The sequence below is a fragment of the Phycodurus eques genome, chromosome 19 (genome assembly GCF_024500275.1).
Source record: "Phycodurus eques isolate BA_2022a chromosome 19, UOR_Pequ_1.1, whole genome shotgun sequence".
NCBI lineage: Eukaryota > Metazoa > Chordata > Actinopteri > Syngnathiformes > Syngnathidae > Phycodurus > Phycodurus eques.
Genome location: NC_084543.1, coordinates 11,110,434 through 11,138,342, shown reverse-complemented (window position 1 = coordinate 11,138,342; position 27,909 = coordinate 11,110,434). Strand labels below are relative to the sequence as shown.

General features: G+C 41.7%; 1 protein-coding gene across 1 annotated transcript; it reads left to right on the top strand.

Moving 5' to 3' along the window:
• Positions 1–1,738: 1,738 nt before the first annotated feature.
• Positions 1,739–5,755, top strand: LOC133417881 (transcription factor Sox-9-A-like). Its single transcript, XM_061706083.1, is given in 4 exon segments — positions 1,739–2,570; positions 2,644–2,719; positions 2,721–2,895; positions 3,610–5,755. Coding segments are annotated over 4 exon segments (1,494 nt in total). The 5' UTR covers positions 1,739–2,133; the 3' UTR covers positions 4,416–5,755.
• The last annotated feature ends 22,154 nt before the right edge of the window (positions 5,756–27,909 follow it).

Sequence of the window (27,909 nt, the reverse complement as noted above, 5' to 3'; positions counted from 1 at the left end):
AGTGTTTTTTTTAAATCGCATTTGTCGGTGAGAGAACGGATTACAGGTGTGGCGAACAACATCTTGCACCCAAAACTTTTTCTCTTACCAACATGACCACATAGAAACAGTGAACAAGCTCTGCATGTTAAAAGAAAGGCTGCGGGTGTCTGTAATCTGCAAGCAGCCACACAGAAATGACCTGACATCTGCAAACTATTAAAAGCAACTTCAGGTAGCACATGTTGTCCACATTAGCTCCAAGCCAGATTTACATTTCCACATCTCCACTAAGCATAATAAACAATCAAACGGGGTGTGCGCAGGCAGGTTCACTTCACTGACTTCTGCAGAGAATTTTGTGTTGCACTATGTTTGGTTGAAGTCAAAGTTTGTGGATGTGCTACAGTATATACGGTACATTTGTATGTGTTTGGCCCTTGTGGCCTTCTAAAAGCATTTAGATAAGGAAGAAGAAATGAAACATTGCAAATAAAATGCTTTGCCTATGCTAGAGTTCCATCCAATTTCTATAACGCTTGACCTCATTAGGGTCACGGGTGAGCTGGAGCCTATCCCAGCTGACTTTGGATGAGAGGCAGGGTACACCCTGGACAGGTCAATGACAGGACAAGATAACCATTAACACTCACATTCTCACTTATGGACAATTGGGAGACTTTAATGAACCGAACGTGTATGTCTTTGGAATGTGGGAGTGAGCCGGAGTACCCGCAGAAAAGGCGAACTCCAGGAAAAAGGCTTTAGCCAAGATTCGAACCCTGAACATCAGAACTAAAAAGCAGGCACGCTAACTGTTACTTCATCATGGTGCCCTTGTTTGAGATTTTTTAATTAGATTTTTTTTCAGTGCTATAAGTGCAGTTCTTATACATGTATGCCCCATTTTGGGTGTATATTTATTCATTGATTGGGTAAAATGTTATCACCTATTTTTTTTTCTATACAGTGAATTGCCATTTTTTGCAAGCTGATCTACAGGATTGTCATTTAATTTGCACATTGCAGGAATAAAAATCCCAATCATACTGAATATCCATAAACATCTTTTTTTTTTTTTTAAACATTTTTAGGACTGATTTGGATAAAATCTTGAAGAGAACCAACTGCGGACATGTGACCATTTCAAAAAAGATGATAGGAAGATAAGAAATGACCGACTAGTCTTTGGAAGACTTTATTAAGAAGCTGATTTCATCGATTTCATCTACCCCCCAAAAAGCGCAGCAGTCAGCAGAACGAACTTAATCCCATCTCTGAAATACGATGATAGAAATCAGAAGCTGAGCTTGTGAAGTGCAACTGTTGCACTGCAGCAGTCCACTCCCTCCCGCTCCTTCCCAAGCGAGGCCCTCTTCACTGGGTTCTGGCAGACTGCTGTCGCCCCCCATTGGCAAACACGTTGTACTGGAACTCAAAGTTGATTATCGGCAGGTTGTGGTATTGGTTTGTAATACTTGACAGCACATATACACATTTTCATGATTAAAGATTGTATTTACTCGTTGTTGTTGCTGCTGTTTTTCAAAATAAACCTGCTCTCTTAGTTGATTTTAGGATAAACGCACTATTTTGTGTGAGCTTTTGGATAATTAACACTGTTCCAGTTAGTGTGCAATGTGCGTGTGTGCGTGTGCGCGCTGCTACGCAAGAGGAGAAAGTGATGGTATCCAATTCCTTCACGTTCACGTCACACGCTGCCCACCAATCACATTCAGGCTTTCCTGCGCGCTATGGTAACGCTCTTATAAAGTGCGTGCGCGAGCCACTTTGCAGTTCAGAGCACTCACGCGTTCTGGGATTCTATCTGGAGACGAGCAAGGAGAACTTTACCACACATTTTATCCTACAAAATTGAAATTAAATTAGATATATCTATTTTTTTTATTTTTTTTTTCCCGCCGCCCCAGTGGAACGACGCACTGATCTTTGGATGCCCGTGCGTAAAGATATTTATCTCCAAATCAAGTTTACGCACAAAACCAGAGCAAAAAAAAAAAAAAAGGATTTTTTTTTTTGCGAAGTTTAAAGACTTTGACCAGATTTATTCTGGCAAGGTAAAGTCGCTTTCAAAGACTTTCAGCGTTCAGGCTCCCGTTTCACGCGTAAACTTGGCAGCAACCCGTTACGCGTATGAATCTTCTCGACCCTTACCTGAAGATGTCGGAGGAACAAGACAAGTGTCTGTCCGATGCCCCGAGCCCCAGCATGTCCGAGGACTCCGCGGGCTCTCCGTGCCCGTCCGGCTCCGGTTCCGACACCGAGAACACGCGGCCGTCGGAGAATGCGCTGCTCCGGGTGGAGGCGGCTCTAGGCGACTTCAAGAAGGACGAGGACGACAAGTTCCCCGCTTGCATACGTGACGCTGTGTCCCAGGTGCTCAAGGGCTACGACTGGACCCTGGTGCCCATGCCGGTGCGCGTAAACGGATCTACCAAGAACAAGCCTCACGTGAAGAGACCGATGAACGCCTTCATGGTTTGGGCTCAGGCTGCGCGGAGGAAGCTGGCTGACCAGTACCCACACCTGCACAACGCCGAGCTCAGCAAAACATTGGGCAAACTTTGGAGGTAAGTGATCTCTTCTCCTTTGACTCCACGTTTTGAATCACTTATGACTCCCGGCCTTGCTTTTTACGCACAGACTTCTCAACGAGGGCGAGAAGCGGCCGTTTGTGGAGGAGGCTGAGCGGCTCCGTGTGCAGCACAAGAAGGATCACCCCTGACTACAAGTACCAGCCGAGGAGGAGGAAGTCCGTGAAGAATGGGCAAAGCGAGGCCGAGGACGGCAGCGAGCAAACCCACATTTCTCCCAATGCCATCTTCAAAGCACTGCAGCAGGCAGACTCTCCGGCCTCCAGTTTGGGAGAGGTGCACTCTCCTGGGGAGCACTCAGGTGAGCTTGAATACAGTTCACAATTTAGGGGGTTGAGGAGTCTTTACATATATATATATATATATATATATATATATATATATATATATATATATATATATATATATATATATATAAATCAGTTCTGATCAAAAATAAGTACAGTTAAACTTGTTCCCGTTTAAATGAATTGAAATGCCATTGTGTTTCAGCCCCGCAAATAACACTACTTTTATTTTCTACATGATTATAATAAAGAAAAAATGCACCTCATTGTATGATATAAATGTTAAAAAATATATAAAAATTAAAAAAAAATCCTAAAACAGAATTTAAATAAATATGATGGTTTAATAAAGTGTAATTAAAGTGTAATTTAGCCAAAAGTCTCACACACACACACACACACACACGCACCCAGTTTGTGCTTTGTACCTCCAAGGGGGTCAGGATCTAGTGAGTGACGTCAATCAATTGAGCTTGCTTTTTACCCCGCAGTTAGCCCAGTACTAGTGTCTTTTCCATGCTCCTTGTGAGTGTTTTCATTTTGACTGTTTGTCCCGTTCAATACACGACTAAAAGTGCTGTGCCCGTAGACGATGGGGGAAAAAAAGAAGAAGCTTGCAACACAAAACAAAACAAAAACAGCTGCAGCTCGTAACTTGATTTTGGGGCATTTGTAAGTCAAGGTACCACTGTATATAAACCAAGTATTATCTCGCTTTAATCCTCCAGGTTCCCAGGGACCGCCAACCCCTCCCACTACCCCAAAAACTGACGTCAGCTCTGGCAAGATGGACCTAAAGCGAGAAGGAGGTCTCAGATCCCTCCCTGATGGCACCAGCCAGCGGCAACTGAACATCGACTTCCGTGACGTGGACATCGGAGAGTTGAGCAGCGACGTCATCTCCCACATCGAGACCTTCGACGTCAACGAATTCGACCAGTATCTCCCACCGAACGGCCACCCGGGGTCCGTTAGCGGGCCCGGTACACCTGTCGCCTACACCGGCAGCTACATCAGTGGCGGCGCTCCGGTCAGCCCGGCAGCAGGAGCGGCCTGGATGCCTAAAAGCCAGAACCAGCAGGGACAACAGCAGCAGCAGCAGCAGCACACCCTCACCACCCTGGGTGGCAGCGGAGGTGGCGCCGCTTCCGAGCCGGGTCAGGCTCAGCACAGGACCCAGATCAAGACGGAGCAGCTGAGCCCGAGCCACTTCAGTGAGCAGCAGGGCTCTCCGCAGCACGTCACCTACAGCCCCTTCAACCTGCAGCACTACAGCCCCACGTCGTACCCGGCCATCTCCAGGGCGCAGCAGTACGACTTCACCGACCACCAGGGGAGCGCCCCCTCGTTCTACAGCCACGCGGGCGCCGGCCAGGGCTCGGGCCTCTACTCGACTTTCAGCTACATGAGCAGCCCCAGTCAGAGGCCCATGTACACACCCATTGCTGACAACACAGGGGTGCCCTCCATCCCCCAGAACAGCCCCCAACACTGGGAGCAGGCTCCGGTTTACACCCAGCTCACCAGACCCTGAAGCCCCCCCCCCCCACCCTCCCCCTCTCAACTCCCACATTCACATAACACATTTGACACACATGTACAGCCACATTCATGCATCCCAAAACACTTTATTCCGAGCAGACGTCCCCCACTCCTTCCAGATGGTCTCTCTGAATCAGACACTTGAAGTCAAAGAGGAGGAGAGTCAGACTTGTGATTGGCTCACGCCGTGCCTTGCTATTGTACCATGATAGAATCTTTATAGATATATATTTTTAGAAAGTTGAAAAGACTTGAGAAAGTCCTCTGTGAGGATTTGATTGTTCATATTTCTGTAGGTTTTTTTTTGGGATTTTTTTTTTTGTCTTCATACGCTGGCAGTTTCTTACCCACAGGGTTGTTTATGATGGTTATTTCTGGCTTCTATTTTAATCAGTCTAACAACTAACAACAACATCTGCTTTTTGTTTATTTCTTTGCTGTTGTTTTTTTTCATACTTCTGAATGTGTCATTCCAATTTACATTTAATGATGATTATCCATGTCATGTGTGAAAATCATTGGGAAAGCAATTAGGTAATAGACACTCTTCATTGCCAATATTGTGCAGAGTTGAGTTGAGCACCACCCGTGCCTTTGATTTCCTGCATTTTCTCCAGTGTTTGTATATGTATGCGACAGTGTACGTGTATGCGTGTGTGTGTGTGTGTGTGTGTGTGTATGTGTGTGTGTGTGTGTGTGTGCGTATGTGTGTGTGTGTGTGTGTGTGCGTATGTGCGCTTGCCAACAGCTGAGATTACACTTACCATTCAGCAGCGTGTGTTTGACAGCTACAGGAAGTCCCCTTTGACCTCTGGGGTGTCCCCTGCTGTCTCCTTGCCCGCTGATATAACCCAATCCCCTCAGCCCTTCCCAATTTAAAGAACTATTTATTTATTTCCTTTAATGTTATTGTGAATGAATATTTTTCATTCGAGTCTTATTATTATTGTCTTTTTTTTTTAATAATGTACACAGCATATCTCTTCATTTTCATTTGGATTTTAAACCCAGGGGGTACTAATACAAAATGGTACATGCTGTAATCATCTTTATTTATCTTATATTATCTGAATTTCTATTTTAATTATGTATTTGCCTTTCTTTTTGGGTTGGGGGGCTATCTTACAACATTTTATTTGTGAATTGTCTTTAAGTTTAACTGAGGCTGAAAGAACTGGAAAATATTATATACGTTAGAACGTTTTTACAGTGTACATTTTGCTTTTTTTCTGTAAACTCCAATCCCATCTCACAGTATCAACCCATCCCTCCACTTCTGCTCTTTACAGTATTTGTACTGTCTTTAAAGAATGTTTTGTATCTGTATTTGCAATAAAAATGGAAATGCTAGTAAACACAAATTGTTTTCATTTATTTGAAGTTGTCAATGTAACATCACCGTTTTCTTATACTTTAGTCAAGGAAAGAGTTAAAGGACAAGTGCCAAGTAATCGGCCTGTGTTTGTTTTCGCAGAAGCCTTGTTTTCTTTGTGCCTCCCGCTTTTATTTTCATCGTCTCGCTCGCATCAGCTGGTAGCGGCAGGAGGCAGTGAGGCTCCGTGAGACCTGAAGGAGGCTTTTGGGAGGAGAGGGGAATGTGATTTGTTTATTGCAGGAAGAAAAATGCTGACAATACTTAAATTTTTATAGCAGGGGAGTGAGAAGAGTGGGGGGCATGGCTCTTGCGTACAGCAGTAAGGTAGAGGTTTTGCAAATAGAAATCTTGTCCTTAGATAACTGGATTACTACCGTGTATGAAACACAAATAAGTCAAAATGTTTATAGCCCAGCGAAGGCAGAGAATATACATTACTGTTACCTAATGTTAATGAGATGATAAGAACTGCACTTTAAAGAAACACTATGTAATAATTGTCCCTTAAAATCCTACTAACATCAGCTTGTTCCATCCAATTTCTATAACGCTTGTAATAAGAAAGATGGTGTCATTAATTATTGCCATAGAAAACCCCAGTTTACTATAGTTTGTAAAATTGGTGGACCAGCCGAGACATCTGACTTTGCCACATGACGAACACTCACTTCACCAGTCGATTGCAATTCACTACTGTGGAGCCTCCAACCAACAACGATTTGTTACTTCTACTTAAATGTGGGCCATCCATCCACCCATCCATTTTCTGAGCCGCTTCTCCTCACTAGGGTCGCGGGCGTGCTGGAGCCTATCCCAGCTATCATCGGGCAGGAGGCGGGGTAAACCCTGAACTGATTGCCAGCCAATCACAGGCCACATACAAACAAACAACCATCCGCACTCACATTCACACCTACGGGCAATTTAGAGTTTTCAATTAACCTACCATGCATGTTTTTGGGATGTGGGAGGAAACCGGAGTGCCCGGAGAAAACCCACGCAGGCATGGGGAGAACATGCAAACTCCACACAGACTCAGAACTGTGAGGCAGACGCTCTAACCAGTCTTCCACCGTGCCGCCTCATTCTAATATATTTGACTGTATTTCATGTTTTAAATATAAATGTTATTTGTATTTAATTCAGTGATTCTTTCACACGCCACCACAGAGAGGCCGCACACCACACTTTGAGAACCACTGATCTCCAAACAGTGCATGCATTAGTTTCCACACTTGAATTCATTTCAGATATTGTTTATAAGGCTTGGTAGGTGATGCTGTTTTGGTTACCAATAGAGTTCAAATGGATTCAGCAATTTACTCTTAAATGTCTGCGAGCGAACAATAGAGCCTAGGAACTGAAGTCATGGTTTAGAGATCTATCAATTGACATTTTCTATTGCATGTTCGTGCTGTGATATGAAAGAAAAAAAAAAGTCAAATACAATTTTGCAAACTTCAATTACGTTGAATGTCAAACTTGGGGCCTGGGGGCTCTAAGTATAGAGCTGGAGACGAGCATGATAGCCCCTCTGTGCGCATGCACACACACACACACACACACACACACACACACACAAACACACACACACTTATCTGTTCTCTCCAGCGATGAGGTTTGGAACAGAAGTGGTTCTTCCCATGATGAGAGACACTGTGCACATTTATGCAAGAGGCAATGCAGCGTAACGTCATTGATTATTTCAATCTCCGGACGTGCAGATAGAGTTTCAAATTCATCTGCACACAGTCCAAGTTCCTCCTGATAAATAGTGCACTCCATTATTTGGAATAAAATGGACTTTCCACGGGATGTTTGTATTGTTGGTTGTAACATTATTTCTCGTACTGACTAGAGACGAGTGTCTGGCATCTGAAACTGCCATAATGCATTGTTGCAAAATGTATGACGAGAAATCAAATGCCATTGCCAGCTTACGGTTATAAATCTTATAACGAATTAGTGAACAGTAGAAAAATGCCCCATCAAATTTCTTTATTTGCATTTGTACATATCCCCTCATCTTTTTTAAAATAGTGGATTACTGTGATGGCACCAGCAAAATACATTAAAGCAGAATAAAACGGAAACTGCAGATTTGTGAAAATTGAATGAAAACTCTCTGAAGCAGAAGAAGTGAGAGCCAACTGGCTGTGATCCAGAGAGCAAAATCGCCTTCCAAATCCCAATCAAAATGTGGGTTTCAAATTTGAAAACCATATTTGTAATGAAAAATGATGACAGACCAAAATCTACACGGCTACTCAACATTAAGTTTTGTAAGGATAATTAACCACAAGCTGAAAATTACTCATTATACACTTAGTTCAAATTATTCAGCAAAAATGTAAACTATTAGGACTTTAAATGGCATGTGATGACAACTTCATCTAAAATTCTGTCTTTACCAAGATAATAATGCTCAGTTTTAGTTGACACATTCTTATACTAGCTCACATTGGATTGTGCAGATGTGCCTAATGAATGACTTGTATATGAACACTGCACATATGTAAATGTTTCACATACTCGAGCTTGGACGTTTTTGTTTTGTTTTATGTTAATGGGTGTATGCAAATAGTTGCCTTCTTTGTATCTGCCTCACATTTCTTCAGCATCGACTTCAGTTTGTTTATGCAGAACAGCCAATGAATGAAAGGAGCCGCCAGTTTTAATGTGGGCACTTTTCCCAGGAAGGAAAAAAAAAAAGAACAGGAGAAAAACAATTAATATTCTAACGCAAGGCCTCGCTGAAAAGCCGTCCTGAACTCACGGGTGGTCTTTTCAAATGCTAACTAGTCTGCAGAGAGAACAGGTTGGTAAAGAGCAATAGTTTGATACGTTCTAAGGAGACTTTAGGTATTAACATGCATCTTGGCTGACATAATAACAACTGTACAAGTGTTCATTTGGTAGATCCACACCTGTGTGTCGTCAATTATGGATTCATGTTAACACTTTACTTAAAAAAAGCTGACTGATAGTGATAATGCTATTTTATGCATGCCAGACCAGTAGTTGGCAATGTAATTCTGCAGATACACACCACATTATGACTGTGGCTGCTTATGACCTGAAATGGCTGATCAAAAAGAGTTGATTGCTCACTTTGTCAGTCATCAGATATCTTTTTTGTTGCACAAGTTTATTTGCACTTGGTGGTTTCTCGGTTTCTCAAGGGCCGACATACGACATTTCAAGGTTACGGACTGTGCAAGACCAGAAGGCACACTCAGTTACCACTTCACTTCCTGTTTTTCATTTGATAGTGTAATATTAATAGCCTACAAAGTGTTTTTTCACGCAAATATTTACTGTATTTACTGTGTTACAAATGGCTTGCAAGGAATTCGTTTTACAAATTAAATTCTCCTTTAACATTACACAAAAAAATTTTGAAAAAAAAAAACAATTATTTAAAAATAGGCAGCTCAATTAGTTTCAATCCCTCTTAGCTTGCAGAGCAAAAATATGTTATCATGGGCACACGAAGGCACACTTAGTTACCGCTTACTGTTTTGCGTTTGATTCTTTTATTTAGTGTTTTTCCTAAAAGAGTTTCTCATACAGATATTTACTATAATTATGACTTATGAACAGCGGTGGCGTAGGTTAGTTATCGACTAGGTTGCTTTCACATGCACAATACCGGTTACGTCGCTGCCGTAGGAATGGAACCCCATGTATAGGCATTCTATTACATGATACAGTACATTCTAATGACAAGTGTGCACTGATGCAAGCCTGTCATTCTGATGCATCTTACAGAAGTGAAGCGCAACACAGTGCAAGTGAGGCCGAGAGGATAGTTAATAACAGCTCTGGAAAATCAAGTACAGGCCAAGCATGCAATGCAAGCATGATAAGCATAAAAATGTAATTAGGTATTTTTGTTGACGAGAGCGAAGGAAAATGTGATCAAGCTCTGACTGTGAGGGGATTAAAGTTCTAAAAAACAGTGTTTGTGTTCAACAAGGTGGTGTTTTTAATGCCCGGTAAGAAGGAGAATGTACTAATGAAACAATGACTTAAATTGCTTTGCTGCTGCCATCCAACAACATGAGAAAATGAAAAACACACTAAGCACCCCCTGAGTCAGAAAATCAAGCAGTTATACAACAATAGAGGGCTACATTGTTTTTGCTGATGTAGCTGGAGGCCAAAATATCGACTGGAAGATTTGGCTTTAACACACAATTAGCTATGAACACACTGCAACCAGTTATGAACCACCACATGCTGGGATACTTTGACTCTTAATGCCATGTAGCCGTCCTGTCATACACAGTCCATAATTTACAATAGTGTGTACCAGCCTAAAGCAAATTTGAGCATTTCCAACCCATTCTGATCAAAGTCATCAAAACACCAATTATCAGATGTATCCAAATGATTATTCTGACCGATCATCCTGAGCTGCGAGGTGTCCTCGTAGTGATTTTTACTCCGTGATATCCTTGGAAAAACATCAGGGCTGACAATCATAAATGTTAAACCTCTTTAATATTTACCATGGCAAATATTTATGGGTGGCTAACACAGAGTTTGGCTTAGCCACGGATTGTGTAATCAGCGAGCGCAGTAAGCAGATGTAAAAATTTTTCCTCCTCGTGTGGGGTCTGTTACATTCTAAACAATGGTTGAGCATGTTATAAATCGTCGTACATTCGTCCACACACCTTTGTTGTTTTGACTACCTGTTCACAGTCAAAAAAATTCAAACGGAAAATCCCTTGCAGGGTGTGTTCTTGCAGTGGAGTCCCTCCATTTTCTATAGCGCAGGTCCTGATTAGGGTTCTAGGTGAGTTTGAGTCTGGACTAATGGTGGGGTACACCCTGGCAGCAATCTGCAGGGCTAATCTAGGAAAACAACCACACTCACATACACACCTATGCACAATTTAGTTTTCAGTTAACCTAATGTGCTTGTTTTTGCAATGTGGAAGGAAGTGGAAGTACATGGAGAAACCTAGAAAATAAGGGGAGAACATACAAACTCCACACAGGAAGGCCTGACCTGAGATTTGAACCCCAACCCTCAGAACTGTGACGCAGATATGATAACCACGTGTAAATGTTAACGTTTTTTTAAATAATTTACATCGTAACTTACAATTAGTTTCTTTCTAGCCAGTTTTCAGTCATACACCAAGCTTCTTTTTTGCCTTACTTCCATCTGTCTCTCTCCAATGTGTCACTCTACATCTTCCCCCATCTCTGCTCCTCTCCTCCCACTGACATGCTCCCTTTCCAGTCGAAGCTCCCCCAAGAACCCTTTGGACCCTGAAATGTGTGAACCATCCATCTCGTTGCACACACACAAGCGTAAGCCGTTCACACTTATACACAGTCGCCACATGAATCGGCTGTTGGGCTGTGATAGATAGGCCGAGCTTGGCCTAGTGACACCTAGGCTCTATCACTGGAGCTTATCTGGCGACCCTGTTGGGAGGTTGGACACAACACGTCCAGATGTAGAGGAGGCAGCTGGGGGAGTCCTGCTGCTCCTCTGCACACCACCTGCACTGTAGCAGCACTGATCGTCGGATATAAACGAAACATTTTGGTTTAAGAGCGTGCTCACACTTGACAGGTTGGGTTTGATTATAAATGAACTCTGTAGCGATGTATCAGACGTACAGACAGAGAGACAGACAGGCAGGCAGGCAGGCAGACAGATTTTTAATCCAAGGTAGATAAATTGGGACAAGCATCTACAACATCCTCATCCTTTTCTAGATTATATTTGTCTGCCATAACCTTCAAAGATTTTACAGATGCAGCAAAGCATATCATCATAACGTTCCATGATTTAGGTAATCGATAGGCTGTCTGGTAGAACAGAACCATTCCTGCAGCCGGACTCCCGCTTCTCATCGTGACCGATTGGAATGTCACACTGAGGAGATGCTAGTGCTAAAAAAACAAAACAACAACAAAAAACAGAAAACGAAGAGCTTGAATGGGCGATCGGCTACGGAATTTAACAAGAGCAACAGAAAGTGACAAAGTGACAGGAAGAAGGTGTGGATGACAGATAATGGAGGAAAAGGAACAGAGTGAACAGGAAGAACGGGAGGAAGAAATAGTCTGTGTTTTGTGCCGAGGAATCAAGTCCTGGAGCAATGAAATTTAAGGAGTAGAGTGGGAGAAAACACACACACACACACACACACACACACACACTAACAAAGGCTTCAGACAGACCTGATTGAAAGACCATTCTGCAATGGTCTGCCATCATATCACATCTTCTCATAACATTACAAATTTTATTAACGTGTGGCTGTGCTGTAAAAGTAATAGCAACAGCAGCCTGTCTGGCCATGAGGGAGTCATGTTTTGCTCCCGTAACGCAATAGCATTTAGAGTGGCAGTTAATCAAGGAATTACTCTCAAAATCTTTGACGTAGGTAACGATATTCCCAAGGTTGCTGCTCACATTCAAACACACATCCAAAACATGACCCACTTGGTCTTTTGGCCCAATCGTATAAATCTGATGATTGGTTGACAGAGTGATAATGTGTTTTTAGATGACACATTTGAAACCAAAGATGATTCAAGTACCGCAAAAATGAGGGCATTGACAAGCGGGCACTGAGAGACTGAATGACAATACTTCAAGAAATACCATCATAAAAACGTAACATAGGAAAGTACAAAATGTATTACATGATAAAAATTTACAATTTACCATCATATTCAAACCATCCCAAGTGGGAACTGAACCCACGATGCGTGCTCAGAAGTGAGGCAATTGAATCACTCTACTGTCAGTGACTGCTATGGAGACAAATCCAAATAAAATATCAAGATAGCGTGACAGTTATCAAGTAAAAAATGCTAAGTTGTTGTGATTTTTGGCTTGTCCCATCATGACCAGCCACAGTCAGTCACACGCATGATTTGTTTGTCACACTAATTACGCCGGATGACCTTCCTGACACAACTCATCCATTCTTTATTCGGGCTTGGGATCAGCCATGGCTGGCTATTGGGGCACTGGCTGGGAATCAAACCTGCACCGTCAGCACGAAAGGCAGCAGTATGTAGGCCTACCACTACCCCATCAGCAAAGTTTTTGTTTCTATTGATGGGCAAGATCCCAGGGAACATTCACTATCTTAAATGTCAATAATGTTCTAGATGTTACAATGTAGAAACAATTAATTGCTGAAACACCGGAAAACTAAATTTGTAGCCTTGCACAACTTTCCTTTTAGATTACAAAGTGGGTAAACCCCATGCTGGCAATGATTCTAAGTATAGCTGATGTAACTGAAGGTATTCGGGTGATTGGACTACAACTGCACAAAAATAGATGAAAATTTTTCGGAAACACAGAACACCATGGATTATTGTTGATAATTTAATGTTATAATGTTTTACTATACAATATCAAAGGGTGTGTTGTAGTTAAATATCACCCGCAAAAATGAAAAGGAAGGTCTTTTCAATATTCTTTTACAGGATGCATGTATGTAAAACCGCCCCCAGGAAACTAATGTTTCCAGGATACTTGTAGTGCCTGTACTGTATACTAAATACTCCAAAATAATCCTCTCCCGCTGCTTATTCCACTCTTTCCATTGTTGATTTGAGTTGGTCTAGCATTACCTGTGTTTTTAGGTGGGATTATGTATTGTATTATGCCTTTGCTGGCAGCTCTAAACTCCCAAAGAAAAGACTACAAAGTATTAACCTCAATAATCTTTTACAGATGGTGATCTTTTCTCTGATTGTGGTCATAAATGAAAAAAAAAAAAACATTAATGTTATGTTGTCTATGGAAATAAAGGGCTCTTAGTTTCTGTTGCCGTATTGTTTTACATGGTTTTCCAACATTTATTTTGTTTTGGCTGGTGCCAGCAAGCACTATTTAGACACGATGACATACATTTACCTATTTTGCTTCACATAGGAAATTGTCCTTTGCTTTGGCTTTTTTTCTTGGGTCTCGGAGGAGGGGGGGGGGTTGTGACACATACTTAAAAGATAGATTAGTTAAAACAGATTATGTTATTGCTTTAGGGTGATTTGATTTCCTGTAACGCGTATTTTTTTCCCCCCCAAATCGGACCGAATTGGATGTTAACCACTATCCAAAAATGACAACTTCAATCTTCCCTCCCTATAAACCTGGATCGCTTATCTGAAGTTTTCACATAACATTCATTGATAAAACCTGGTGTGTAAACATGTCTGAATTAAATTAACTAGACAAACTGAGCAAATTAAATGAAATAAACATATTCCAGCATCAAAATGAATGCCTGAGTTGTACCATCCAGCTGTCCCAGGCAATGACAGCAGCTCAATACTAAAAGGTGTAAATGTGTGAATTTGAGTGTGAAGAGGAGCACATGCTGAGGGACTCTTTACTAGATAAATACCATTCAGTCAAGTTAAATAAAACACAGCAGGACGGCCGAGCCAAACGTATCACTCAACATGACACCGTTTAAAAATAATTCTTGCTCTCCTTATCATATGGAAATCATAATTTATTTCCCTTCAACGTCACACGTCATGACAAGCCAATAGATGCAGTGCAGATTTTCCGTCCCTGCCCTTTCTGCGATGAGCAATTACAACAGACATCAACTAGAAAAGAAAACCAAACAAAAAAAAACGGTAAGATTTTGGCTAAGGACACTGTCAAGAACCCAGAAAAGGTTAAAGAGGCCCCAAGATTGAGAAGTTATGACTCAGGGTTTGATGGGATGTCTCGGAGAACTATCAGTCACTGTGAGGGAGTTGGATAGAGGAGGCAGTCACAGATATACATAATGGGTGATACCCTACTATCAGTGTAATGGAAGAGTCATCATTTGGAAATAGAAAATATTCATAATTCTTTAAGTCGCTCTAAAAGTTTGGATTATAAATTTATCACACCAGTTAACCAAAGTACAGTTTGTTTGGTTTTTTTACCCACACAACATGCTGTATGTAATGTCTCGCGCAATATAGGCTACAAGTATTTAGACATATCTCCATCCATCCATTTTCTACACTGAACAAAAATATAATGTGTATATGTTATTTTTCCTCCCGTTTTTCATGAGCTTTACGCAAAGACATTTTCTATGTACTATGTAATATTGTTCACAAATCTGTCAAAATCCGTGTAAGTGAGCACTTCTCCTTTGCCAAGATAATACATCCATCTCACAGGTGTGGCATATCAAGATGCGGATCTCCCCATAATAAAAGGCCACTCTAAATTTTGCAGTTTTTTTCCGCAGCGCCATGCCACAAATGTTGCAAGTTTTGAGGGAGTGTTCAATCGGAATGCTGACTGTCCACCAGAGCTTTTGCCCGTGAATTGAATGGCCATTTTTCTACCATGTCATCTTCAAAGGCATTTCAAATATTTTGACTTTTGTGGAGATAGAAAGTTAGTAGTTTAGTTTTACTGTTTTTAGTTCAGTTCATGAACATTGGAAGCAAAAACAAAAGTTTGTTCAGTGTATTTGTACAGTATATTAGGCTTGTGGGTGAGTTGGAGCCTCTCCCTGCTGACTTTAGGTGAGAAACGAGGCACACTCTGGACTTCATTCACCCATTTACGATAATTCAATGCATCTAACTTTATAGTGAGAGTTGGGGCAAAGTATTTTTATGTTCTGTTGCACAAAGCAAAGTGCATGAAGTTATAATGTGAGGTGAATGGTTGTCAAAATTGTAACCACTCCAGACTCACAACCACAGAAAACTCCTTCAAGCATGGGGAAAACATGCAAACAACAATTCTTCCAGAAGAGTGGGAGTTGGTAAAGCTGCGATATCACTTCCTGGGTGAGAGAAACTTCAAATTGTTCCTGTCATTGTTTCATGCAAATAGGGCCTTCCATTCTCCAGCAATGACTCACAAATAGTGATCACACAGACAGAGAAGATGAATACACAGTAGATGTGCAGAGAAGGAATGGAAATGAGAGGAAGAAGGCAAAAGAATTTAGCGACGCACATCCCTCGAACCTCGACCCCCACCCCACTCCTGTTTTCCTCTGTCAGGAAGCCCCCAACAGAGTTGAATGGAAACCAGATCTCTCATCTCAAGTCTTCATATGCCGGGGCCTCATTATTATCTCGCCCGTTACACTCAACCCCCACCTCCTTCTGCATTCAGCATGTATACTATCTCCCACGTGTCTTTACCTCTTTCCATCTTTACATCCTCACCCACGGCTCTCTTTGTCTCTCCCTGTCGCCCACCTAAAAGGTCCCAAGTTCAATGTTAGAGGGTCTGTGATGTAATCACCTGATCATTAGTCATTCTGATTGACAGTTGGCATGACTGGTGGGGGAGGGGCACATTATCGAGTGAGTCCTTCACTGCAGGGACTTGCAGACCGAGTTTGTGTGTGTGTCTGTGTGTGCATGCGTGCGTGCGTGCGTGCGTGTTGTCAGGAGCTGAGAGAAAGACTTGTCCTTCACATTTTAAGACAGTGAAAGGAAACAGCTTCCTGACAGAACTTTCCCTAAGGCGCACATGTGACATCGTAAATGGCTTGCAAGCTAATTGCACTGCACTAAGCGAATTACACAAATGACTCGTTCATTCATCTATATTTCTTTCGCTTGGATTGTTCCTTTTGTGAGGGAAGCCTGTTCTCACGGTTAATTAATAGGACTGGAAAACAAAAAAAACAAAAATCATGCACTGTAAAGAATGAGATTTGGGGAAGGCTTGTGGGTCCCTTTTTTTAAAATACATTTTTAAATATATATCCATCCATTTTTTTATGCCACTTATCTTGTTCAGGCAAATGGGAGCTGCAGTATATCCCAGCTAACTATAAAATGGGTGGAAGGCGGACCACACCCTGGACTGTCAGTCAAGTCAATCACAGGGAACATATAGAAAAACAGCCATTTACACTCACAGGCGATTTTGTCGTCATTTGAACTATCATGCATATTTTTCGAATGTAGGAGAAAGTCCGGAGTACCCAGAGAAAACCCATTCTGGAGCTGGGATTCGAATCTCGAACTACTGAATTTTGAGGCGTGCTAACCACTTGTACAATGTGCTGCCCTTGTTTTAAATAATAAAAATATTCAATGAATACTAATAATATTGACATCGTTGCTGAACACTTCAAAATAGTTTTTTAAAAATAATTATACAAAATACAGCACAATATTTCATATTCAGCAAAGCATGTGCATGCTTATATGTGTTGCAATATGTTGCAGTACAGTCAACCCCCGCCAATTTGGAATTCACCATTCACAAACTCATCTTACTTACGATTTTCATCTGTGGAACCTAACTATCTACCATTCGCTGCTGCCAAATTGCCCAGCTCCTTCTTAGGCGCTATGTTAGCAGAGGAGTAGCTGACGTTGGCCACCATCTGATAGGCAGCCAGGCTTGACACCAAACAGCAGCATGATGGAAGATTCCAGTGGTGGTTGACAGGCAGACGAGGCTCCTTGTGGGGTTGGAAGAAGGGTGGTAAACATCTCAAACTAATGTAGAGAATGGTCTGGATGACGACTGCCAGTGGTGGAATTTCACAGCTGATCAACTGGTAAATCCTAGCTCGATATATACACATACGGGTTGCAAAGCGGGGACAGATATACACACACACACACACACACATACACACTATTGTATTTTAAGATGAGTTTGAAATGATAACGTTTTGAGATCATAATTTGTATATTTTTATTTAGGGTTTAAATGAGTCATATAGGACATTTTGAATATTTACATTAGTTACAGGCAGATCTTTGTTAATCGCGTCAGTGCATGGTTCCCTATCCCTAAACAGTAAATAGCGAGGGTTAACTGTGGACTTTTTTTTTTTTTAAATGAAAAATGATTTGTTCCACTGTCAAACTGTTGCCATGATAAAACCTCTATTAACTAAAAAGGGCAATTTTAAAGCAGCATGTTAATGTTCTGAATGGTCGTTAACTGTATATTAACTGTAAATAGAAAACTGATTCCCGAATGTTGTTGCATTTTAAAACGTTTTATCTAGTCTTAGAACTGTGTGACCTAATCGGCATTCTTCTACTTTAGTGGATCTAGTTTTAGTTTATTTTGAAATCAATGTCTTGAACAGCTTGGACATCATTTTGCACAATGTGACAGTTGACTGTGGTTATGCACACTTACACAACATCTTGTTTGGGTAGCCTGTCATACATGCTGTCATCTTGTCTTACCACTGATAAAAATATTACACACGGCGCTAACGAGAGGCTTTGGAACATGCCAAATCAAACAGGGCTCATTTATCAAATCTGTCATGCTCCTGTCCTACTGAGGCAGCCAGAACAATGTGGTAGCCATTATAGATGTCATTCTTTAATTCACATGACCTTCACCTGTCAAACTACTGGATGTCTTTAATGGAGTAAAAATAATAATAATAATAATAAAGCAGTAAAACAATTAACTAATTTGGGAAATTATTCGCTCATGATTATGCACAATATGGATTTTGAATGAATTTACTGATTAATGTACAGAGAAAAAGGTGACTGGTCTTCATCACACTGCAAGCCCCTTGTTGTGGATGTAGGTTCTTGTCAACTTTGGACATGCCAGTTTTAGGTGGGCTGCTGCTGTCTGTTTTGCTAATTTCCACAAAGTATATTGTCAGATATGTGCCCTTTCTTGAAGACACCCTTAATAGTTCTCTTCAGATGTGACACCTTTATAATCATGTCCAACATGGAGGACTGAGCACATGACAACAATGGACCCTAGAATGGCAGGGAAAGATGGATGAAGGCTGCCGTGGATGGACAGAAGAAGCAGGGGGGTTCTGGCATTGATTAATGAGCCTTGGAGATTGTGTGTGTGTGTGAGAGAGAGAGAAAGAGAGAGGGAGAAAGAGAGAGAGAAAGAGAGATGAGTATGAGTATGTTTTTTTGCTTTGCTAAGACAAGCCTTTATATAAACCATTATTCACTTCTATTCAATTCAATTATTTATTTTAAACTCACAGTTCATAAAAGATAAACAGTTAAAATTAGGGGGTAAAAAAATAAAATCTTGTGGTGCAATGCAAACTATTTCTTCAAGAACAATACAATAACTTGTAAAACTGACATTGTAAAACTGTTGAACAAACAAACGCAAACGTGCATCCAAATGAACTTTCAAATTATTGTGAAGTTGTAAATCCGCATGCCAGAACTCAAACAGCATGTACAACCATCCCCTTAATGATACACAGCTCCATGCTCTACTTGAAGACCACAATCAAAACACAGCCAGTAGTGCATGAACGTTAAATAGCCCAAATGTAGTCCACATGTAATTTGGGCTCCTGATTACTTTGCACCCAGTGATAATATTTGTAGATGTTTGACCGAGCTAAATCAGGAGATTTTATAGCCGTGTAGCTTATAAAACAAAATGTACAGAATAGTCCCAAGAAGCAGCACGTTGTGAAGACCCTGACCTCTGCTTTAGGAAACTTCCTGTTATTAAGCGGCAAGATGATAACATCCTGATGACATCACTGCCGACCCATCATTTGACTGTCTGGCTAACAGCGTGCAGTGATTACGAGGTCATTGATAGTGATTGGGGATTCTAGTGTTATGCTGATTGTGGAAAGCACTCGGGCAATTGTGCACTAATGGTGTGTGGTCGTATGTGAAGCTCCATCAGCTGCAGGGATGTGTTCACATTAAAAGCTGATTACCTGCTGGCGCAACCTGCTGACCTTGACAATGACCCTTAAAACAACGTTTACCTCCGACTTTACGCTTTCTTTCTTTTTTTTTTTTGCCTCCAACAAGCACCAAGCTAAAGGTTATTTTTTTTATATTGATCTATGTTTGTGTTTATCATTGGAGGTGTGAGGGGTCGCCAGTTAGATTTACCTCTATGTTATATCCATCCATTTTCTCTACCGCTTTATTTATCTTTTTATATATATATTTTTTTTATATTTTTATTTATCCGCTTTATCCTCACAAGGGTCGCGGGAGTGTTGGAGCTATCCCAGCTAGTGTTGGAGCTATCCCAGCTATCTTTTGGGCGAGAGGCGGGGTACACCAGCCCAGCTAATCGGAGGGCACATATAAACAAACCAACAATCATTCGCACACACATTCACACCTAAGGGCAATTTCTAGTCTTCAATCAACCTACCATGCATGTTTTTTGGGATGTGGGAGGAAACCGGAGTGCCCGGACAAAACCCACGCATGCACGGGTAGAATATGCAAACTTCACACTGACGGGGCCGGGATTCGAACCCCGGTCCTCACAACTGTGAGGCAGATGTGCTAACCAGTCGGTAACCGTGCCGCCCTCTATGTTATAAACCAGGTAAAATTAATTTCCATGTAAAGTGAAAATAAACAAAAATACATTTGAATGATAATACGGAAAAAAAAGTATATAAAATGAAAAATCATGAAAAATCAAGCCATTGTCTCCACTCTCAAACACTGTGGTCGTGGTTGCCGAATGCGTGAAACCCCTACTCACTGAAAAATTCACAATAAGTCATCTGGCCTCTTTCTTATGCCTACACAAAACTACATACTTGAGCCATGAAAAAACACTATATTACCAAAAGTGACATCCATCCATCCATTTTCTTTATCGCTTATCCTCACGCGGGTCATGGGCTGCTGGAGCCTATCCCAGCTATCTTTGGGCGGGAGGTGGGGTACACCCTGAACCGGTCTCCAGCCAATCGCAGGCCACATAGAAACAAACAGCCATTCGCACTCACATTCACACCTACGGGCAATTTAGAGTCTTCAATCAATCTACCACGCATGTTTTTGGGATGTGGGAGGAAACCGAAGTGCCCGGAGAAAACCCACCCAGGCATGGGGAGAACATGCAAACTCCACACAGGCGGGGCCGAGATTTGAACCCCGGTCCCCAGAACTGTGAGGCAGACGTGCTAACCAGTCTTCCACTGTGCCGGCAAAGTGACTTCCCATTAATATAATTAAAATGGCATTGCCCCCCCTCTGCATTTATAACAGGTTAATCTATTCTGGGAATGTTTTCTGCAAGGTTTCGGAGTGTGTTCATGGGAATTTATGGCCATTATTCCAGAAGAGCAATTGTGAGCTTACACACTGATGTTGTACGAGAAGGCCTGCTTCTCAGTCTCCACTTTAATTCATCCAAAAGTGTTCTAGAGGTTTGAGATCAGGATTGTGCAGGCCAGTCCAGTTCCCCCACATCAAACACTCATCAGTGTATTTATGAACCTTGATTTGTGCACTGATGCACAGTCATGTTGAAACAGGAAAGGCCCATCTCCAAACTGTTCCCACAAAGTTGAAAATGTCCAAAATATTAGCCCTGAGCTCCAGTGAAAGGAACTCTGAATGCTTCAGCAGACCAAGAGATTTTGGACATTCAAACAGTTTGGGGATTACCACTTCCTGTTCCAACATGTCTGTGCACCAATGCACAAAGCAAGGCCCATAACGACATGGATGAGAGAATTTCATATGGATGAACCTGACTGGCCTGCACAGAGTCCTGAGCCTCAACCTGACATAACACCTTTTGTGTGAGAAGTAGCTGGACCCAAGAGCAGGCGGAGGCTGATGTAAAATAATGAACAGTTTATTGAGCAAATGTTATGGAGGTGGTCCTGGATGTGTTGGCAGGTGGTGGCGTGGACAGGTGGCAGGCAGTGGACAGAACAGGCGGCTGGCAGGAATGATGTGGGTCAGGAACACTGGGAACGAGGAGACACAAGAGTTAACAAGGGACCGAGGAGTTGAGTGGCTTACTTGAGTAAGGCGGCCCGTGGTACCGCTAGGAGAGGCTGCAATGCCTTGGCAAGGATTTCCTGGAACAGGCAGGCTTAAATACCGGTGGTGATGAGGCTGATTGGAGACAGGTGCTGAAAACCGAGAGGGGAGGGGGGAGACAGAGAGGACGCAAAGAGCCCTCCATGCTACTATAATGGAACTGCAGGGCAGTATATGACATTTTGGTTGATTTCTAGTGGACAGTGAGCCAGGCGTTGTCTTCCAACATCCGTGAGTGACCCCCCCCCCCCACACACACACAAATATGCTCCTGGAAGAATGGGGAAAGATTCCCATAAACTCACTCCTAAACCTTGTTGAAAGCCTTCCCAAAATAGTTTAAACTGTTATAACTGCAGAAGGGGGACTGGGGTCATATTAAACCCTATGGATTAAAAATGGGCGGCACGGTGGGCGACTGGTTAGAGCGTCAGCCTCACAGTTCTGAGGACCCGGGTTCAATCCCCGGCCCCGACTGTGTGGAGTTTGCATGTTCTCCCCGTGCCTGCGTGGGTTTTGTCCGTGCACTCCGGTTTCCTCCCACATCCCAAAAACATGCATAAATTGGAGACTCTAAATTGCCCGTAGGTGTGACTGTGAGTGCGAATGGTTGTTTGTATGTGCTCTGCGATTGGCTGGCAACCAGTTCAGGCTGTACCCCGCCTCCTACCCGATGACAGCTGGGATAGGCTCCAGCACGCCCGCGACCCTAGTGAGGAGAAGCGGCTCAGAAAATGGATGGATGGATTAAAAATGGGATATCACTTAAATTCATATCCGAGTCAAGGCAGGTGAGCATATACTTTGGGCAATTTTTTGAAACAAATGTCTAAATTCAATTTACAAGGCCTTTAAGGTGTTAAACATTGTACTTGTACCTGCTTGCGAACTTACAGTAGACTTCTGTAGTAAGTCACCCAAATATAATTATCACCCTGAGTCTATGGGCTCTATTTTCATGACTAACACAAATCCAGTGCTGTGCTTGGCGTAACTATGTGAGGAGATGGGCTCGACCTCTTTTTGGTCATTTCATGTGCCTGCGTACCACCAGCACATTTAAAAGTGGGACATCTGTGGTGGTGTGGGCGTCACCTCAACTGACTTCAATCCTGTTCAATCGAAGTGGCTTCTTTCATCCCCTTTAAAAGCACAGTCTCGCACAGTGATGTCTCTACAGGTATATGTGGAAGAGAGTGCCTGACTGGAGCATTAAACATTAGCGGGTACCCTTATTAAATACAGAATGAGCTGGTGAAAACCGCTGGCAACTTAAATACCGTATGTCAGCAGACCTCATTGATCTATATCCCCTCCAGCAATTGTTAGTTTCCAACCCCCTTCACCCCTCACCCCTTAGCTTCATGTCAGACAGTACATGGGAAGATTAAAAAAATAGAATAATAAAATAATTTAAAAATATATAAAAAAAATAATAATCGTGATGAAAATAATAATGCATTCAATTAATTGCTTTCTACAATGATTCAGAGGGTTCGATGTTCACTATTCACATATTTAGTAATGAAATAAATCTGTCATCCATTACCGAATTCCGCGCAGATCTCAGAATCCATGCTTGTGCATGGCACAGGCATGGATTCACTAAAATCGCTTTAGACTACCTGCACCAAAAGTTAGACATAGTCCCACCAGGCTTAAGTGTAGACCGACAGTCACCAAACTGTCACACGCGGTGGGCGGGTGTCAAACGCCATCTTGACTCAGTCCAGTCTGCCAAATTGGCAAACACGCCAGCAAGCCTTGCCCTTGCATGAAAATCAGGATACACTAGTTGCCTGCATTTACATTAACACCTATGATTTAGGTGTTAATGTAGTTTAGAGTCTCTGACTACACTTACATACATGTTTTTGGACTGTGGAAGAAAACCAGAGTACCTAGAGAAAAACATTCAAACTCACTTCCAGAGAAGTCAGAGTGTAGATTCAAAGCCAGAACTTGCTAACCACACACTCCACAGAGTTAGAGGTCAGTCTGAAAGGAGCTGTCCAAATCTAACGACAGGTTGAGACTCTTTAATCGAGTAAGCCTGCTCCAATGACGAAATTATAATGTTTGTGTTTTAAATTAGAGCTACCACAACTTCTGTGTTTGTTTTCTTCTCGCTGTTCTCCCACCCACTGTGCCACTGGCACAGCATAGCATGGCTAGAAGCCATTAAATTTTAGTGCAGATCAGATTAAAATGTGCAGCATCAGGCATTTGTTTTAATTTTTTTTAATGTTCGAGTCACTATGGAAACATTTGTAAAATCTTATGTCATCCTTATTAAACCAGGAAGTAGGCTGATGACAAACGCACACAAATTTGCCTCACCACATTTTTTTTGTTCACTTTTGTTTTGTTTTGTTTTTGTTGAGTTTGAAACTCTAATAAAGCCGTAATGCACATTTATACGTGTAATTAAGAAAACCCAACAGTGCTCATGACCACCAGTTCAAGAGCAAACGCTCAATACCCCAATGTTGTGGTTAGGTTTTGGGTAACAATATCTTACCATGAAGACACACAAGGCTCACCACAGTTGCACGTAATTATAGTCTCATGTGTTGGGGGGGGTATTCAATAACTCCTGCTGCTCAGGGTCTCATGAAAATATTGGTTATCATTTCTTTCCATTTGAGCAAACATGATTTGCAGACCACAGTCATGGTCATTTTTAAGCCTGACTTGCAACATCATGGAACCATGTGCGCCACAATGGCAAAAAAAGGAAACAGATCCGGCAGCCTGCAAAATTCTTGCAACCTTCCACTTAAATACTTTCTCAAGTATGAAATAACTGGAAATGAATACAAATCCCAAGCAATCCTCTTAGGTTATCTTTCTTTCTGGTTGTGGTCTGCTCTTTGCAGTTATAAAACACACACACACACACACGGTCAAACACACACACACACACACACACGCACGCACACACACACACACACACACACACACACACGTACATGCACGCATGCACGCTTTATAGCCACACAACTGTATTTAACACTTCTAGCTTCCCCATTGTGCAACCACCCCATTTCAATTCCCATGACCATCTTTTAATCCTGTGTGCTAGGAGCCAAATTGCTGAAGGCCAGAAAGACTTGGAAGAGCTTCCTTTAGCTAAATTTTTGTTTAAAACTTGGACTAGTCCTTATTACTGAGAGCCACTGTCGTCCGGGTGATATAGAGACGGGTCAGCAAATACACAGAAAGGCACAAGGTTGTGCTTTAGTCGATAACTTGCCATTATTCTTTAGATAATTATTATTTGAATCATACTGTATATTTATGTCATTTGCAAACATGGTCGCACAGCTATACCAAAACTGAACTAGTCTAGAATAACCCAACTGCTTCAATGGATTAACCAAATTCACAAAGGATGTGCATCCTCTGAAATGTTTTCATGCAAAGTGATTGACAAGCATTACATTGATATCATTGGATAAAGAACAATAAAACAGATAAATAGCTTCCGCTGTACCAGATGGACTTGCCCCTGGAGTGTTAACCTTCACGGAATCCCCCAAAAAATTGTCACATGTGACAAATCAGTGAAGAGTAACTGGCTCTGGTAAAGTTTGGTAAGTGGTTGATAGTCACCGCCATGATTATAGAACTCGGCAAATCGGCCTTTAATTTGTTGGGGCTTTATGCTAGAAACCAATGTGACTGCACAAACATTGAAGAAGAGTCAAGGGCTCCAATCAAACGTCAATGAAATTAAGATCAATCACTCCATTTTCTCTTTTCACTTGTCCTATTCAGGGTCATGGGGGGAGCTGGAGCTTCACTTCAGGCAAAAGCCACCCTATACACCCTGCACTGGTCACGAGTCAGTCCCTGGGCACATATACAGACAGACAACAATTCACTCTGTCACTGAACTGGAACTTAACCCACGCTGACTGAACCAAAGTCATGCAAATGTACCACTATACCATCAATGACTACAAATTAAGAGGATCTTGTAAATACAACAAGAGGCCAAGAGAAGGCTTTAATTTCAAATCCTAAAATATTAGTATGGTGAATTAGTCTCTATGCACTTATGTCATAAGAGACTCCAAAATATGCATATTATCCGCTTCATAACTTCCTCTCTTTCTGCTAAAATGGTGGTTGACAGTCCAACAGAATATTGTGTTTCTGAACACCAATCTGTGGCTAACAGTTTTTGCCAATGATGGTGATCACTTGAGTCATGATTCTAGCAAATATGGAGTGCCAGTGTCAAATTCTAATTACAGGAAACCTCTTGGTTTCGACGACTTTATCACTTGTGACTGCCTTGTTTGGAAACTATGTGGCATCAACTTGAGCAACATCAAGTCCTTTTTATGGAAGAAGACTGCTGTGATACAAGTGTATTATAGTTGGGAAATATTACAGCTAAATTCCATTAATAGCAAAGACCAAACTTATTCCCCCCCCCCCAAGGTACAAGAAGAGAAGAGACAATGAGCCCTCTACTGTACAGTAGTACTGTATATTTCTCTTATTAGCATTGAGCATATGTGAGATGAAGGCAAGCATGAAGCACAAGATAGAATGAAAGGTTGATACAGTGGAGAAGATGAGACCCCATGGGAGAGGGGGAAGAAGAGGCCGGGTATGAGAAGACAGGAAAATAGATTATGTAGAGACAGTTTAAAGAGGGAAATATAGGAAAATACCAGTGGATGAAAGTTGGGGGGGGGGGGGGGGTGAATGAGCAGAGAAGAGAAGAGGATATAGTGTGTCATCTGGAAGGTTAAGAAAATAAATGTTGATATACTTTGCAGAATCCTTGAAATACCATCTTTCCAATCAAGACACAGGTAATGAGATGTCAAGAAAAGGGTAAAGTATATTTTTGGATTCAGAGCCTCAACAATCTCAGGTGCAGTGTCTGACACCTGCTCAACTACCATCAGGCTGTGACAAACAACGAGATGATGAGGTGCTGATGAGTTAGAGGTGGATGGAGAGGAAGGACTGTAAGACGGCGGGATAAACTCTACCCACTCCACTAAGTGAAGTCAGCCTATGTGCTTTGTCACCTTGTGAATTCTCAGAGAACATTTTATGCCCCCACAAGCTCTTTGCCAGGGAAAGAACCTGGCAAAGTGTATTGCAAGCTGACCTTCTGATTTAAAGGGACATTCCATTAAAATCAGCTCTCTCATTTTTGGATCTTTTACTTTACACATTATGTTTGTGTGTGTGTACGTGTGTGTGTGTGTGTGTGTGTGTGTGTGTGAGAGAGAGAGAGAGAGCGAGAGAGACCATGAGCCAAATTCTGCAATTCAGCTCACATGACTGACCTCTACTGTAATCTTTATGCCAGCTAAGGGTTTCTTACAATACATTTCACTCACATAGAGATCCAGTAATCTTGGAGGGTGTGAGGTTTTAGGTGTGTTGTCATGACAGCGACAACGATAGAGTAAAAACAAAAAAAGATACCCTTTAGGTTTTTGAACAGAAATGTTAAATAATCCATTCAGGCCTACTTGCAAAAATGATTGAAAGCTTTGTAATATGCATGCCAGGCCAGCATTTGGCGATGTGTTTTTAAGGAAACATTACACATGCCAGCTGTTTTTTCCAGCTGAGAAGCATTATTAGTACAAACACAAAAACAGCCCTACGTTCTGCAATTGTTGTTTTGGTTATGATATACTGTCACAAGACTACATTGAGCACTGACTACGACTAGTCCCAGATCATTTTTGTGCTTACGAGGCAACTATCATGTCACATTCAAACACCTGAGTTTGTGTTCAAATTTTTGCTAGGGAACATATCTGTTTGCCCTTGAAAACATACAAAAAGTTACTTGGAAGGGCCAGTAATTCGTCTTCTTGCTTGTACCTACTAAAGGGACATTTCTCATCCCCCATAAAACAAAAGGTTTCTGTGCAATGCATGTATGACAAATAAAATGCCTATGAATGTACCTACGCTCTTTTTTTTCAATGATGGATTTGATGCTCACAATATTTCAGCATCGTATCATCAAATTCATATTAATCACTTGCATGTCAGATTTGGATGTATGACTTATTTAACTTGACTTCCGCAATTGATTCCAAGCAACCTTCAGGCAGGCTTAAAAACTACTGTACTAGCTTTACTTAACTATATGCCCCAGTCTTAAAATCAATATGCTATGCTTAGGAGGTTATGATGTGCACACTGTCCTACATTTGCAGTCATAAATCATCTTAACTGCTCTTTCAATCTAAGACTATTTAAGGAAAGGGGGTATGTGAAGCCCATTTTAATAAGATTCAATGTAATTTGATGACAAAATGATGCATTATGTTTCAATCCA